The 16,084-nt window shown below is 37.1% G+C and overlaps 1 protein-coding gene across 1 annotated transcript in view; it reads right to left on the reverse strand.

The window, feature by feature from the left end:
- Positions 1-16,084, reverse strand: part of LOC129779250 (zinc finger protein ZFAT) — a 224,618-nt gene that overhangs the window by 66,213 nt on the left and 142,321 nt on the right. The window contains exons 4-5 of the mRNA XM_055786634.1: positions 10,313-10,670; positions 9,735-10,067 (exon numbers count right to left, since the gene is read on the reverse strand). Of these exons, the coding sequence (XP_055642609.1) occupies positions 9,735-10,067; positions 10,313-10,670 (691 nt within the window). The remainder of the gene's footprint in view (positions 1-9,734; positions 10,068-10,312; positions 10,671-16,084) is intronic.

Raw genomic sequence — 16,084 nt, forward strand, 5'->3', positions numbered from 1 at the left:
CTTTTTTTGGTCTAAATCCACTCGTCTCTAGGGCTAAGTTCTTACCACTCAAATATTATCTTCCTCTCGCTTAAATCCTATCTGCTCACTATCAAATTTTATTTTCTTTGTCATTCTTCTTCGCGTACCCATGGATGTATGCCAACGCTACCATTCACAATCGTATTGTGTGATTTTATGCCATTTCCGGTTTTCTAGATCCCCTTTCAACGAACCGGAAGTCACCATCCTCGATTTTAACATGATATCGGAATACGATACTTGACTTCCGCTGGTGAGACACCTGCAACCAATACCCAAATCGTATGATTTTTCCATATTTTTTTTCGTTATTCAATATCAGCAAACCGGAAGTCGAAACGAGATTATATTCTATATTCTTGGATTTATGTTCATCTATTGTTGACAAAACATAGATGAAGTTTCAATTGTATGTTTTGCAACGGAACTGAAAATACAACATTAATGTTCAATAGTCGGAAATAGCAAAATGTCGGGTGCTGCGACATCCCAAAAGTATTTGACTGACAACAAGCTAATCTAACTATAAAATATTCTCCAACTGCTGATTCTTGTAGGAGAGTTTCTCAATTTTACTATAACATTGTTTATTGTTGTGTGATTTATACATGAAAACGTAAAAGAAGTGTTTGTAGTGAGTCAAAATGTTGTCACATCACGCAGGAATGGATCGTATACTTTGCGTGACATGACAACAACTTCTGGAGACAGTTGTTTCTCCTCTATTCGTGGACCGATCTTAACCAAATTTTGTCGGTTGTTGACCCTCATTGTTTGCTCAGAGAAACCCAAATGTAAAAATGTTTGAACTTTGGTTCATCTGATAAACTAAAAAAATGCTCTATTTTTGTGACGTCACAACGCTTCAAAAGACTTGTTTTTCAAATCTTTGTTTCTCACAAATTACAAATTGAAACCTAGATCTACCAACGGCTCTTCAGACAAGGGTTTAATTATCCATCCAATGGTATATAGACATTGAAGTTTGGTAAAGCGAGTGCAGAGGTATCTCAAGAAGCATAAAAATAGTGAAAACCTAAAATATTTTGAATATGATAATGTAGTTTTTAAAACTCTCCTCTCTCGAAGAGTGGTGCATAAAAATCAAATCCGTTCCAAAGATTTTATGATAAAACTAGTGCTTATACAAATAAAGTTTTCATTTTCTCCTAGAACTAGTTTTAAAATAAAAAAAAAGTACTTGCAGTCAATAGCAGAGCATGGTTGGATTTGAAATCGATCATGAAAGGTTCAATAACTAGAATCCTTTACTCTTTGACCAGAGATACCAACTTTCCAGATTTCAGGATTTCCCGGACTTTTTAACACGTTCCCTAACAACCTGACAATTACTTAATTTTGCTTGATTTTACTGGAATGATCTTGATTTCCCTGATTTTGGTACTTTTACTCCATCAGCACAAAAATTCTCCGTTACAAATATACCCATGCCAAAGTTTTACTGGTTGGAAATGAGAATTCTCATAATCACCTACATGAAAAAGCCATTTGTCTATACATTCCCTGGTACTCTCACAAAAACTTATCGTTATAATATAAAAGCCACAATTTTCTTGAAAAACAGTTATTTAGAATACATATTCTATACCGAAAGGTAAGCTTCATTTATTTTATTTAAAAAGTGTGTTTGTTAAGGGGTGACCCCGGTCTAGAAGGTCTTAAAAATCGATTTTTTTTAATTTTTGGGAAGCTTATGCCCTCAGAAATGTTGTTCTAAAAAGATTTTTCAATATTTGATTTCGTTGGAAAGTTACAGCCAAAAGTATGATGGCACCTCAAAGATATAGTATTGTTGTACGAATTTTTAAACTTGTTTTTCCAAAACCATGCGTTTTAAGCTTATGGTATTCTATTTCGTTGCAACACAAACTGTTAGAATTTCAACAAGATACATTCATACATTGTTGAATGCTTAGGATAAAGTATATTTAACGTCAATTTCGTTCAAAAGAGTTGTTTGTTTATTTATTGTGCTTAAATATGATAATTTCAGCTGTCCATTTTCTATAAGACCATTTCAAAATTCATAAGTATTAGCAACGAAAAATTCAAAACGATCGGCTGATTTACATGTCAATAATTGGCAACCTTGCCACTTCGGTTAATAACCTGGAAAACTCGTGTTGGAATACTTTTTATCAAATGCTGCTGAACGAATTTCTCGATATTTTTCCATGTTTCTGAAATTGCGATTTTGAGCTCTTCAATCGTGGTTTACCGCTTCCCCTCAGATATCTTGATATACTCGAACGATTTTGCTGAAATTTTTTTCAGCATGTAAAAATGAATTATTTAAAGCCGTTTTTCGATATCTAATTTTTTCGATTATTTATGAGCATTATTTAATTAACAGCGATTTTTCATGAAAAATAACTTATTTTTAACAGAAATGGCCGCCAATTTGGCAATTTTTCGAATTTTCAAAAACCTTCATGTTACGCCTTAGGTATTGTCCTAATGTTTCAAAATATTCATTTAATTTCATTCTGCGATACCCCGTTGCTTCAGAACCGATACCACCAGCAAGGTACCGTTTTTCAGCAGCCACGCATCCAGCTGTCAACAACGTAATAGTTATTATTCGTGCACTCAAAAAAGGGAAAATACATTTTCCAATAAACCTGAAACAATAACCTAAGTACTCGAACACTTCACTTTATGCCTAACATCCGAGAAAAATCACGAAAATTCATTATTATTCGACGACTTAACCTCAACAAAAAAAACATTATGATTTCCGCTGCACAATAACAGAACACAAAGCTCAATACCGTCAACGCGAATTAAACGAATAAGCATTGATGATAGTGTTGCGAGATTTTTTTCCCTCTCACTCTAGAATCATACTTCACAGACATTGAGCAAAATTTACATGAACAATATATGAGTACTATCATATAGTAAAATCATATGATTCAAAAACCATACGAGAAATAAAAACAAAATGAAGCAATGTGCTAGATGTGTTCCATCAGGGTAATGCCATACTGAATGTCTCTTTAACAACACGACAAATCATTTTGGATGTGCTATCTCACCAGCTAAACTAAACGGATATTGCAGCTTCATATTATCACAGGTTTAGGTTCTTGAAAAGAGACCTTAAAACTTCGACCATATGGACAGCAATAAAAATACATTTAACAATTCACGACGAGAAACAAGGAAAGGAAACATGAAGGACGATGGATGACGAAAGATTGTGGAAAAAACCGTACCTATAAAATTGAAGGAAAGTATATTTGTCGTTGAAAATGATGCTTTTGATTACCTAAAAAGCGGCACGAACTTTTGAATAACCCAATATGAAGTATATTGATTTTTTCCTGAATTTTATTTTCATTCTTCCTGATTTTTGGAAATTATAGTTGGCAACCCTGTCTCTGACAGTTGGTGCACTCTGTCTGAACAAGATATAATAATATATTCTATCAACTGTTCAATAACTGTGAATTGTCTTACTTTTCCGTGTTCATTGAAGGACGAAGGGTGCGAAGAAATCCAATATTTCATTAGAAATTCTTGCTTTTTCTAGTTGTCAGGAAAACGTGGTTTTTTTTTCTCTCTGACGGTATACTATCATCAATTTTTGCTGATCATTCTTAAACCTTAAGCCTTAAACCTATTCTTTGCAGCATTAGTGTGATAATAACTAATTTTGTCACTTAGTTCGGTTTGACTTAACACCGACCAAATGAACTAAAGATTGTCCCAGAAAGTATTGATGCACCTTGTTTTTAGTATTGTTAAGAATTACTTCTACGTTAAAAATAGTACAACAATACAGTGTTCTCAATCAATCCGCTATTTATTGATTGGAAGCGAGCTGGCGCACCTTATTACGAACATTCTTCATAATAAATCTTCAACACAGATTCCTTGGCGACAAGTTTTAACACATTTTTTATTCCTTTTAAAATTGTTGAATAGTTTCTGCTGGAGAGACATATTTCCTAAGATTTGCCTTCGCCAATACCCAAAATTCGCAAATTTGTGCTCCCGTGGCCGAGTGGTTAGCGTCATAACTAACATGCCGGGTGTTCGGGTTCGATTTCCGTTCTGGTCGGGGGAATTTTTCGTCAAAGAAATTTCCTCCGACTTGCACTGTGATCACGCGTATTCTAGAGCTTGCCACTCAGAATGCATTCAAGGCGTGTTATTTGGCATAGAAATCTCAACTAAGTACTAATAAAAATGACGCAAGTAATACTACGTTGAGACGGTGAAGTTCCTCTAGGAACGTTAGTGCCATTGAAGAAGAAGAAGAAAGAATACCCAAAATTCTTCAATTGGTCGCATTTGTAAGTACCTCGATTCGTGGGTAGAAGTAGTTTTCGTAAACATTCCTTGAAGTAAATGAGGAACAAAAACGTTGCTCATCGCAGCTGTTGTAATAGCCTTTTTACCGAATTTTTCGTCTTCAGTGAATGTTATACAAGTCCTCCTCGCACCGTTTTATATTGTCGTATGCTATATGTCGTAGCATCGTATCGTATAGCTTTCATATTCTGGGTCTGATCGATGCATCTTGTTTTGGGGCTCGTTTTGGGTGCTGTTGATTCTTCTGAGTTCGCAGATTCAAACGATCTTTAATCGATAAACGTTCAATTTAGACGATCCAACATTTTTTATCAAACCCCGTGCTAAGACCTCCTTCTTTTGCTCGAACGCTTTCATTATACGATTATCCAAACGAGGACTGGTAGGATCTTCTGGTGTCAAAAATGTTTTTTTTCTGAAAACCCCTATTTCATGTACCCAAGGGGGGGATGATTTTTCGGTTTTCTCTAACTCTAACTCTAACTTAGACGGCTGTGTGATACTAGTAAATGAAATCCGATTGAGCTGAAATTTATAGGCTAAGTTTTTCGTGGAAATCGACATTTTTAAGAAAGTCCCGTTCGAAAATTCGAAGGATTCTAATTATCTCTTTTCCTAACAAAATGATGCTCTCTTGATCACTCTGAGTTCATCAATGCATCGCTAGACTAAGCGCGTCTTTTCCGATGAGGCGGGAGATCGACACGAATAAAATCGGAACGAACCAACTTTATTGAAAGATTGTAATCAGCCACTCGTTTCGGCAATAGCGTTTCATTCGAAAATATGCTGCCATGGGTAGTCTTCGGTATTCTGTGCATGTTAATACTCAACCGTATAGATGAAATGATTGATGCGGCACACCGACGACAACTAACCTTGCAACACTGTGCATCATCGTTGCGCAGACAAATGAATTGAAATGAATCAAAACACAAAGGAATTCCATGAATCTCTTTACCCGGTGTTCATATATTATGAGAAAGCGTTTGATCGCCTGAACCACGACCCTTTCTTGTGGGCCTCACGGAACAACCGATTTCGGCATAAAGTAAATAATCCCGTATTAGCCCAGTATGAGACTTCCAGTCTACTTTGGGGGTGGAACAGAAAACTGACTTTGCTTCTGCTGACGACACCGCTCTATTATCACCACGACGTTCTGACATGCAAAACAAGCTGTTATGCTCTCCTGGACATAACATCAATGTCAGCAAGACGTCTCTAGACCTCAACACGGTCATTAATTTCAATGTTATAGCTGAGCAGAGTTTTCAATGTCTTGATAGCCAAAAAACGCTAGATGACATGTTCAGTTGAAAGTTTAAAGAAATCGGATCTTTAACCTGTGGCGATTTTCGAAAGTAAAAAATTGTATATATTCAAATGTGTCTATTTCGTTTATGTTTAAATTTTCAAAGTCGGAAAAAGGAAGAAAGAAGGAAGGAAGAAGGAAGAAGGAAGAAGGAAGAAGGAAGAAGGAAGAAGGAAGAAGGAAGAAGGAAGAAGGAAGAAGGAAGAAGGAAGAAGGAAGAAGGAAGAAGGAAGAAGGAAGAAGGAAGAAGGAAGAAGGAAGAAGGAAGAAGGAAGAAGGAAGAAGGAAGAAGGAAGAAGGAAGAAGGAAGAAGGAAGAAGGAAGAAGGAAGAAGGAAGAAGGAAGAAGGAAGAAGGAAGAAGGAAGAAACGGATGATGGGAGAGAGCGCAGAAACAAAGAAAAAATTGTCTGTTAAGTATCCGAAAATTAAGTACGGTTGCGCGCGAACAGGGGGAATAAAGGTAATCGGGGTTTTTGAAAATAAATTTGATGCCAAATGTCTTAAAATTGCACAAAACGTCGACATCTAGTGCCATCTCGAAATTTTTTTTTTGCAAAAATCGGCACTCTGGGACGAAACAAAAATCGGAATAAGAAACGAAAAGTATGGTTTAGAGTGCCAATAAAAATAGTTATCTCGATTTTTCATTCGGAACATGCTACTAAATGTTGATTTGCACGATGATATACCCTATGTAAAATATCAGCTCAATCAGACTTAAGGGAGAGTGGCCTAAAGCGGTCAAAGTTTGAGTCTTTTGAAAAGCTGATATTTGACACAGGGTGTTTTTTCGAGGTTGTGAACATTTTTTGTGGGGTAACTAAGCCATTGGCCATTAGAGTCATTGGCACCCTAACGTGTACACACCAACGCGAAAAAAAAACAAATTTTGGTGATCATTTGATTGATATATGATATATGATATTCTTGAACCTAAAAATTTGCATCAACTGTGTTATCCCGCATCATTTTTGTACGAAAATTTTGTGTTTAATTTCAATTTTTCAATACTGAAGCCTGTTTCAGTTATTATTTGGTCACATAAAGTAGAACGAATTTGAACCTATCCGCAACACGTCCTTTATGCTTGTCTTTTTACCAGCTCAAATGGAGAAGTACTGGAATAAGATAGGAATCACGGTTACCAACAGTACTGTGCAGAAAATAAAGCGTGTTATCACACGAAAGCTAGAAAATTCATCCGAAAAACTGTACGTTGTACCTCATTTCTATGCTGAGAAATGTTCTACTTTGTGCGACCAAATTATAACTGAAACAGGCTCTATTTGTCTTTACAGTCTATAGAAATGTTGAACGAAGACTGAGAACATCATAACTAAACATAACGTCTCTCTGATTTTCGAATATGTTATGTAAAAAAACCTCAGCTTTCAACAAAAAATAAAAAATAAAGCGCCCTTTGTTTTGGAACCATGCAAACTATAAAAAAAACCAATACAATCGATAATTACTACAACAAATTCAATTTTTGTGCAAGTGTAATATTTATTCAAAGAAGACTAATTGATTTAAATTTAATATATCGATACTCTGAATCGGTCAAGAAGTTCTTAGGTTATAGATTTTTGGAAAAAAGGAAAAAAAACCTTTTCCGAGCCACCATAAAATGAGGAACAAAACTACCAATTTTCACGAAAATCTGGAACTATTATATCGGTTTGGCATGGAATGGCTGAAATGATGAAAATAGGAAGAATTCCAATTTCTCTCATACATTTGTTTCACCCATTTTTGTGCTTACGTACCCGTGCCGTCAATAGGAGCTAAATCGATTGCATGCATCGACGAGAGACTATTTTGATATAGCACTGGCATTTACAATTACACAATCCTGCTCCTGCCAACGAGCAGTCACCATCAGATCTCGGTTCGATTTTGTTCGTAACCTCAAATCCAAGGTGGAATTCGATGAAATGATACAAAGTGTCGGTTTTCATGCCGTTTGGTGGAGACCCCTGTTACATTTTTGCTTCACTGACATTGTTGTTTCGTTTATTTTTTTAAGGGGGGAGGATGCGTGTTTGGACTTATTGCTGATTTTTTTTCGATCGATTATCCAATTTTTATGAATTCAGGCAATGTTTCCAGGATAAAAGCGGCGTCAAAGTGCAGCGCATTTCAGCCGAATGTGTAGAAGGTATTTTCCAGCGATGAGAGCATTGTGCCCGGTGGAAAACTGCGTTGAATGTGTTGATTTGATCGAATTTTGCTCCATGTCATTGCAGGAAAAAGAGCTTATGAATACAGTGATAGACATTCGTTTAGCCGCACTTGAAAAAAAAACTCAGGAATGTTGATGAATTCAATGAAAATAAACAATAATCGTCTTTTATGAGCAAAACTGTACAAAGAATTGACTTATTTTTAAAAATATTGAGGAAAAATTGGGTGCGGCTAAACGAATGTCTACCACTGTAGTGTAAGGACAATAATGTATAATTCCAAGGTATCCAAAAACAGTAATACTATAAACTCAATGGAACTGGAAAATTAATTCCAATTCCATTTTTGGGTAATCGGTATCACAGGTTGGTATGTCCGTCCCTTTAACTTTTCCTACCTATGAGTTTTGTTACTGTTGTGTTGGCAAACTTTTGATCTAATATCGCGGAACGGCCTAACGAGTTCAACAAGATTTGTATCCCGTTATTTCCGATTATCATATGTGTAATGATTACATCCATCCAACACCTAGCATCAATCATTGCTCAACTGCCGCCAACCCACCCGAAACTACATTGAGGGGGTGAACATGTGCAAACGGTTATGCAAACCCGAGGGCAGGAAAAAAAATCTACTCAATAATTTCGCCACTAATCCCACCAAAGCCATTCATTATTGATGATAATTTAGCTAAGACTTTGCTCAACATACGACTCCCCTCGAGTCCCCTCCATCCATTTCTTCCCCGACGAGCCTATCAGGACGACGCTGTCGGGACAACATTGATGCAACGTGAAGATATACGTATATTGATTCTCTCCTGCTCCGACTCCTGGTCAACTCCCGCCAAAGGTACGACAAAACGGCAAAAGTGCCAACCCGGGTTGCCTCACTCCACCCATTGGGTTCCGAGAGGAACGGCGGAGCGATATGCTTTCTACAGAATCCGTGCAACAACGGGAAAGATCAGCGCGAGTGCTGGGCGCGGGCGCTGGCAAGAAATATCACTTCTGTATAAATCTATCAAGTCAAGTAGCTATTTTCACAAATTACGTTAGATTTTCTGTAATTAACTTTGCATTTTATCGGTTTGCTGTGTTATTTTGCCCCCCTCCCACCATTGGGCTTGGCGTCGCTCTGTGGCACTCGCTTTTGCAAACGTAACACATAATGTCGCCTAGCTCCGGGCACTAATGTCCCAGCAGCATCATTGGAAATTAGGATGACCAAGAAAAAGACGAAAAGAGAGAGAGAGAGAAAAAAAACAACGGAGATGTCCATGAGGTGAGCAAAAACCACTTACAATGAATCTTTCTACGTCGATAAATTTATTGAAATCCGCACACGGCAAAACGAGTCCCCCGGTGGAGTTAATTTGCAACAGCCGGGTCTCGGGAAAGGGGTGGTCATCTACGATACATATGTACAGCTTGGGAACCACCTGTACCTTCATGCACTGGCGTATATGTGGAGGGTGTGATGGCGGCAAATCATGGATTAAACAAGGGCCGATGATGATGATGCTGAGGATGACGGTATTTTGTCCTAGCCAAAAACCAAGGAAATGGACCCGACGATGGAATGTTCCTTCCACCTTCGGAATGGTATAATTCCCGGCTGATTCGAGCTGGATCAACGATGTTTGGAGAAGAAAATTGAGGTTTTGTTTGCATCACAACAGCGGCGAAAATTATTTCCCTGTATTATGTTGATCCGGGATTTCTGGTGATGTGGTTTTCGGGGGGATCAGTCCCGATGTATTGATATCGTTTCTTCGTGGGATCAAATTTGTACCCCAAAAATTTTCAAATGCAGTACAGCATCAGAATGGCAAAATATTGAGTTATATAAAGTACCCCTGATGTACTTACCTGTTAGTGAAAGCCTTTCCACATGTCAAACAAACAGCAGTCTTGGGATTGGTTGCAGCTTCCGCGACTTCCAGCGCAATTGCTGGCTTTTTTGGGTTATGAACGTTTTCCACGTGGTTCTTAAGATTTGCCTTCCGGGTAAAGCTCAACGAGCAAAGCTGGCACGGGAAGATCCGTTCGTCCGTATGCTGACGCAGGTGGCAACGCAGCGATGCTTTCGAAAATTGTTTCTTACACAGCGGACAGGTGATTTTGGCGGTCTTGTCGGTCCGGGAGTCCACACTTGATGAGTGCAGAATTTCATGATACAAGAATTCAGCCTGGGAGGTGGTTCTGTTTTTTTGGGTTTAAATGTGTGTGTTTTTTGCGACACGGGTCGGTGAGATTGAAACGAAACAGAGGGAAAAATTAATGAAGGTAAACGAGAGAAAGCTCTTTTCGATGAAATGAAAATTTTACGAAAAATTAGCAATGCCAGCAGCAAATAAGTAAACATACACATAACTGAGGCTGAAGGCGGGAAATGAATTTTAGATTGAACCCAGGGGAGTGCGAGTGGGCCCCGAAGCGGTAAATACCTGAATGGGCATATTTTACACTGCCAGGATACGACTGAGCTGTTCTCACTGATGGTGCCAACAATTTCATCAACGTAAACAGTATTATTTTCGGACGCATTATTAGCCATGGTGAAAAAGATTTCTGCTGACGTGGACGCACTGGCGATAATATTATCGTTATAAGCGGAATTTGATGTCGAGGACGAAGAGCTGGTAATCATTGGCTGGGTCCATGCCGCCTCCGTCACCGGATGATGGTAATGGGTGGCTGTCGCCCGGTGGGTCTCAATTTGAGATGACGATCTTGTTCGCGATGTTGGCAGAATCGTGGGATATTGCTCCAGCGTGACAATTGTTCGCATCGATGGCGCTACAGCTGTATGGGTGAGAAGAGATGATTACTATCGATAGGGTGGTTTCGACGGTTTCTATAAATTTGCTTATCGTATCTTTTGTGCATAGGAAGTTTTGTGGCAGGAATAATCAAACACACGGATGGATGAAAAGATGAAGCAAGTATTGTCAATTAAATATTTTTTATTTAAATCGTTTATTTTTACAGGCTCAGTTACATAGGTTTAAAGGAGCCGAACTCCTTACTGTATTGTTACTAGTATATATACATTTTCCTTAATTCTAATGTTAATAATATAGGAAACCGATTACTCGCGGTCAACTCGAGTTTAGAAGGGTGACATATTTTCTTCAGGAAAAGGAGGGGATATGAGGATATGTTGACAATGATCACACTCACACTCTCAATCACACTCTCAATCACACTCATCACACTCAATTCTTAAACCTATCTTATATCTAATATGTATTTACATTTCATCTTATTCTTAAGAAGGGATCCGATCTCTCACAAAGGAAAAGGAAAAGGAAAAACAAAGGGTATAAGGACAATCACACACGAAGATCGATAGCTTTAAGGAATACATAAGTCAATTAAATATAGGGTGGAGTGAAAAGTAAACCAAGACAGTGGTAGACATTCGTTTAGCCGCTTCAAAATAAAGGTGCATGACAGAATTCGCCTTGCAAATACATGCAAATTGGTAGTATTTTTGTTCCCTCCAACTGTGTTTCCCTAACACGGGCTTCAAATTCAATATGCCTGGGGGAATCCACTTTGCAAATACATACAAGCAGGGATTATTTTTGTTCTCACTGTAACAAGGCTGACCGAATAGTTCAGGAATAAAAACGGGACCCAAAAAAATTATATTTATTTTTTAATATTTATCATTTTTCGATGAATTTTATGGAGTTAATATAACCGAGAATATATCCATTCAATCAGATATTTTCATATTTTCCCGCTTAGCTCCCTATAACGATGTGATATTGAGATGCTGGAGAGACTTTGCGGAGAAGATTATGATTATTGCAAATTGTATCATAAAATTAGTCAATTTCAAGTAAACAAATCAGTAAGCTTCACGAATTTCTTACAGTCTAGAAATTTGTTTTCTTTTTCTGAAAATTTATTTGCCCACAACGATTTGCAACTGGTACGGATTATTTGTTCCACTAATTGAGTATAAATGTATTCAGTATAAATTGAGTATAAATAAGCCATTCGAGATTTTCAATACTCATTTAGAAACGAATGAATTGAAACGTATAAAGCCTCTATAATTAACCACGTTCGTTCGTTCAATACCCATCCTCGCTCCAACTAGCAAGCAGTCAGCAGCTTTCACTGATGTCACACACATCGGTTTTAATAATTCTAATAGAATCATCAAAATTACTAACAATTTTAACAGCATATACAGCACCCGTTTAAACAAGGACAATAAATGTTCGAATGATTACTAAGTGCACCCATGGCCGAGTGGTTAATGTCTCACATTATCATGCCGGGTGTTCGGGTTCGATCACCGTTCTGGCCGTGGGAGTTTTCGTCGAAGACATTTCCTTCGACTTGCACTGTGGTCACGCGTATTCAAGAGCTTGCCCCTCGGAATACATTCAAGGCGAGTATCAAGGCGTGTATTTGGCTTAAGAAATATCAACTAAGTACTAAGAAAAATGGCACATAGCCGCGAAGTTCCTCTAGGAACGTTAATGCCATACACTGTGTATCACAACTATAGAACCATTTTTTCTGAGTTTCTAGAGATATGTAAGAAGGAGGTTGAATTGTAGTATGTAGTGTACGATATAATTATAAGACCAGCCATTTGAAGTTTATCGTTGTGTTTGGTGGGCCTGGACAAATGTTAATAATGAACACTGGCAGAAAACTGACACACAATGAAATTTTATGTAGGGTCTGAAGTGGAAACTGGAATTGGGATAGCTCATTTAGAATTGTCGTAAACTATCTTTCATCAGATAGTTATATCGATTATTTCTGATTGTAGCAGATCTCTTTTATGTTCTAAGTTGAAACTTTTGGATATTGGGTTCAATTCCCAATCATTCAAGGATCTTCCCGGGTTGGAAACTTTCTTGACATGCCTTGAAAAAAAACTTTGAGCCTGAAGTTGAGACTATGACTATGTCAATATCAGTATGGATAGGAACATTGTTTGTTTTTTCGCAGTTTATGCCTATTTTTAATGTTCTATTGATAGATAGTTATGCCTGCAACAGAGCCAGTTCGCTTTGTTTTTGTTATTATAATACTGACTTTTTGATATGTTTGAAAATAAATATTATCTATAAGATAAATCGTCCTGCTCAAACCTTTGTAGGGGTATGAGGTGGTTCATCATCATCATCATCATTATCATCATTCAGGCAAATTTTAATTCAAATTGAATGGCGTTAACGCTCCCATGGAACTTTTGCCGTCTCAACGTATGCATTAACTAGCGTCATTTATTAATACTTAGTTGAGATTTCTTAAGCCAAATAACACGCCTTGAATGTATTCCGAGGGGCAAGCTCTAGAATACGCGCGACCACAGTGCAAGTCGAAGGAAATTTCTTTGACGAAAAATCCCCCGGCCAGAACGGGAATCGAACCCGAACACCCGGCATGATAATGTGAGACGCTAACCACTCGGCCACGGATGCACCTTCAGGCGCGAAACATTAAAAAAACTAAAATTCCACTGTTTCAAAACTACAGAACCAGATGGAAAAAACCCAATAAAACTAAAATCCTTTACAAAATTAACGTCAATTTCACATGAATTATAATAAGTTTCTAATTCGCAGGTAATCTTTAGTTTTCAATCAGATCAAATAACCCATTCGGGGATCGTGCAAGAGAGATGTATTTATTTTTTCGGGATCTACCCGACCATATCATAAAGCCTCGAAGGAAAACAAAAATCGAACTTATTTAGTCGGGAACGATCATAAAATTGAAATCTATGACTCACAAACCTTCCCGCAAAAAAGATCGTGCGATTAAGCTGTGTTCATTTTGCCTCGTTCGAGCCCTGTCATAAAATTGGGTAAACAAATCCCGTCTATTATTATGGGGTCGCTGCAGGTTTTCAATTTGTTTGTATATGTTTTCGAAAGGCTTAATCCTAATTTCCATGTAATGCAAACATGAGGCTATTCGAGGTTTGCGGTTTGAGGTTTGAAGAATTTTTATAAAGCGTTAATCACTTCTTAGGTCGGAGAGTGAAGTGAAAAAAAAATTATAGGAGGTTGTGTCCAAGACCCGACCGCATTGTTGATGTAGAAGTACGCTGTAGTTTAATTCCAATCGCTTGTTTATAACTGCGAATATTATTTTATAATGTTACGAAATTTTAGAAATAACCATTCTACCAGTTTGGTCGCCCTGAAATATTTTTTTCTTGTAGAAGCATTTGATTTCTTGTCCTCTCAGAACAATACATGCTCGAGAAGCGCAGTTATCATCCTTAGTGGAGAATTTTTTGCTACTGGTAAGCGAAACCAAATCACTGGTGACCAGGGTTGCCAACCATAATTTGAAAAAATCAGGAAGAATGAAAATAAAAATCAGGATAAATCAGGATAGCTCATATTGGGTTGTCCGAAAAGTTAATGTCGATTTTTGGGAAAACAAAAACATCATTTTCGATCAAAGTTCTGTTTTTCCAATTTTTCTCCATCTTTCACTCAGCTTAAATATTCTATCCTTCCAGAACATGTTTGCTTCCTTGTCGAAAACTGCTGCGAGCCATACATGTGAGAAACAGGTTGCTTGGTAGTTGCTCTTAATACAGAATCCATTCCAAATCCCACCACAAATAGAGTATATTTTTCTTCGGGCGAAGACATGATATGTAAAAGAATTAATAAGCATGGTATAAATACTCGCATAAGCGGAAATGCTAGTGTTTTGCCTGACATTTTGATCGTTTATATTTTTTCCGAAAAACATGCAGCATCACTACACACAATTACAGAAAAAACAATATTTAAATTTACACTGTATTCATAATCCATGCTTGGAATAAATCTTAACTCAACAAACGAGGAAAGCATACCAGCAGTGGAAGACTTGTTGATTTTTCCCTAATTTTTATGATATTTAGTGCGGTTATAGATATATTTACCATAGTCCCATCATTAAAGTTTATTCTACTTTGAATCAGACGAACAAATTACATATAATATCTTTTTATATTGACTGTGAATTCAATTTCAATTCAATTTTTCTCTTGAGTAATTTTACACTCTGAAACGTATTCCTACATCAATAACACTGGGGATACATCTACATACACATTATCCTCAATAAAGCAATGAAAATTTGAAAATTTCTAGCACTGTTTTGGGAAGCCACGAAACAATTGAAGGTAGAGATAAAAAAGGTTAAGTACAAAGTATAATTTAATGTAAGACATATACAAATGCGAACCGGAGAACAATCATGACAGAAAACTTGGCATGCAAGCCAGTACATTTATTACAAATAATGTACAGAGTACAAAAATCAGGGAAAATCAGGATCATTTCAGGAAAATCAGGATAAATTGAGTGTTCGTCAGGATATCAGGGAACGTACTAAAAAGTCTGGGAAATCCTGAAAAATCAGGAAGGTTGGCATCTCTGCTGGTGACAATGATTGGTGACTAAATAAACGAAATAAACTCTTCCTGATAATCTCAACAACCTCGAAAAGAATAGCACTGCTTCATTATGATCAAGATTAGCGCAAACAATTTTTTTTTCTGTATTATAGTGACTTTCTACACTTTTTGGCTGATTCGTCACTGTTACTTCCATTTTTTGGAACAATGTCGGGAGTGAAAATTGAACTTATGACCCTTAGCGTGAGAGGTATGGATGTTACCACTACGCCAGATGGTTTCAACAAAACCATCCATTTGTCTTTTCAGGCTCACTAAAACTTTCAACTGAAGTTATTCAAAATTTTACGGTGCATTCAGAAAATAATTAATTGAAATAATAAAATGCAAATTGATTTGATAACTTATTGTCAGGAATGAGCCTATGGGACTTCAGGACTTATTGGTGACCTTTTTCCGATGTGTTTTTGATGCATTGAAGATGTTAAGGACTACTTAAGGACTACTTTGATATTCAATAAGTTCAGTATTTCAGTTCCACTCAAGACAGCGAACAATCAACATTACATCACAGCAGTGGAACTCCATACAATTCACTGGCTAAAAAGTGTCCACATTTTCATCGCTTGTTTACGTGAAGAATATATTTTTTTCAGGCACACTTGATTTGAGAGTGTATGGATTTCTAGCTGTCTTGACGCAAGGTATTTAATGATGAATTATAAGATGGGAAGGTTTATATAAACATGTTTATAATTACATAAGTTTATTCAAATATTAATATAGCTCTTCTTTAACTATTCAGTGCAATTTTATC

Source organism: Toxorhynchites rutilus, chromosome 3 (genome assembly GCF_029784135.1).
Source record: "Toxorhynchites rutilus septentrionalis strain SRP chromosome 3, ASM2978413v1, whole genome shotgun sequence".
In the NCBI taxonomy this organism is placed as follows: Eukaryota; Metazoa; Arthropoda; class Insecta; order Diptera; family Culicidae; genus Toxorhynchites; species Toxorhynchites rutilus.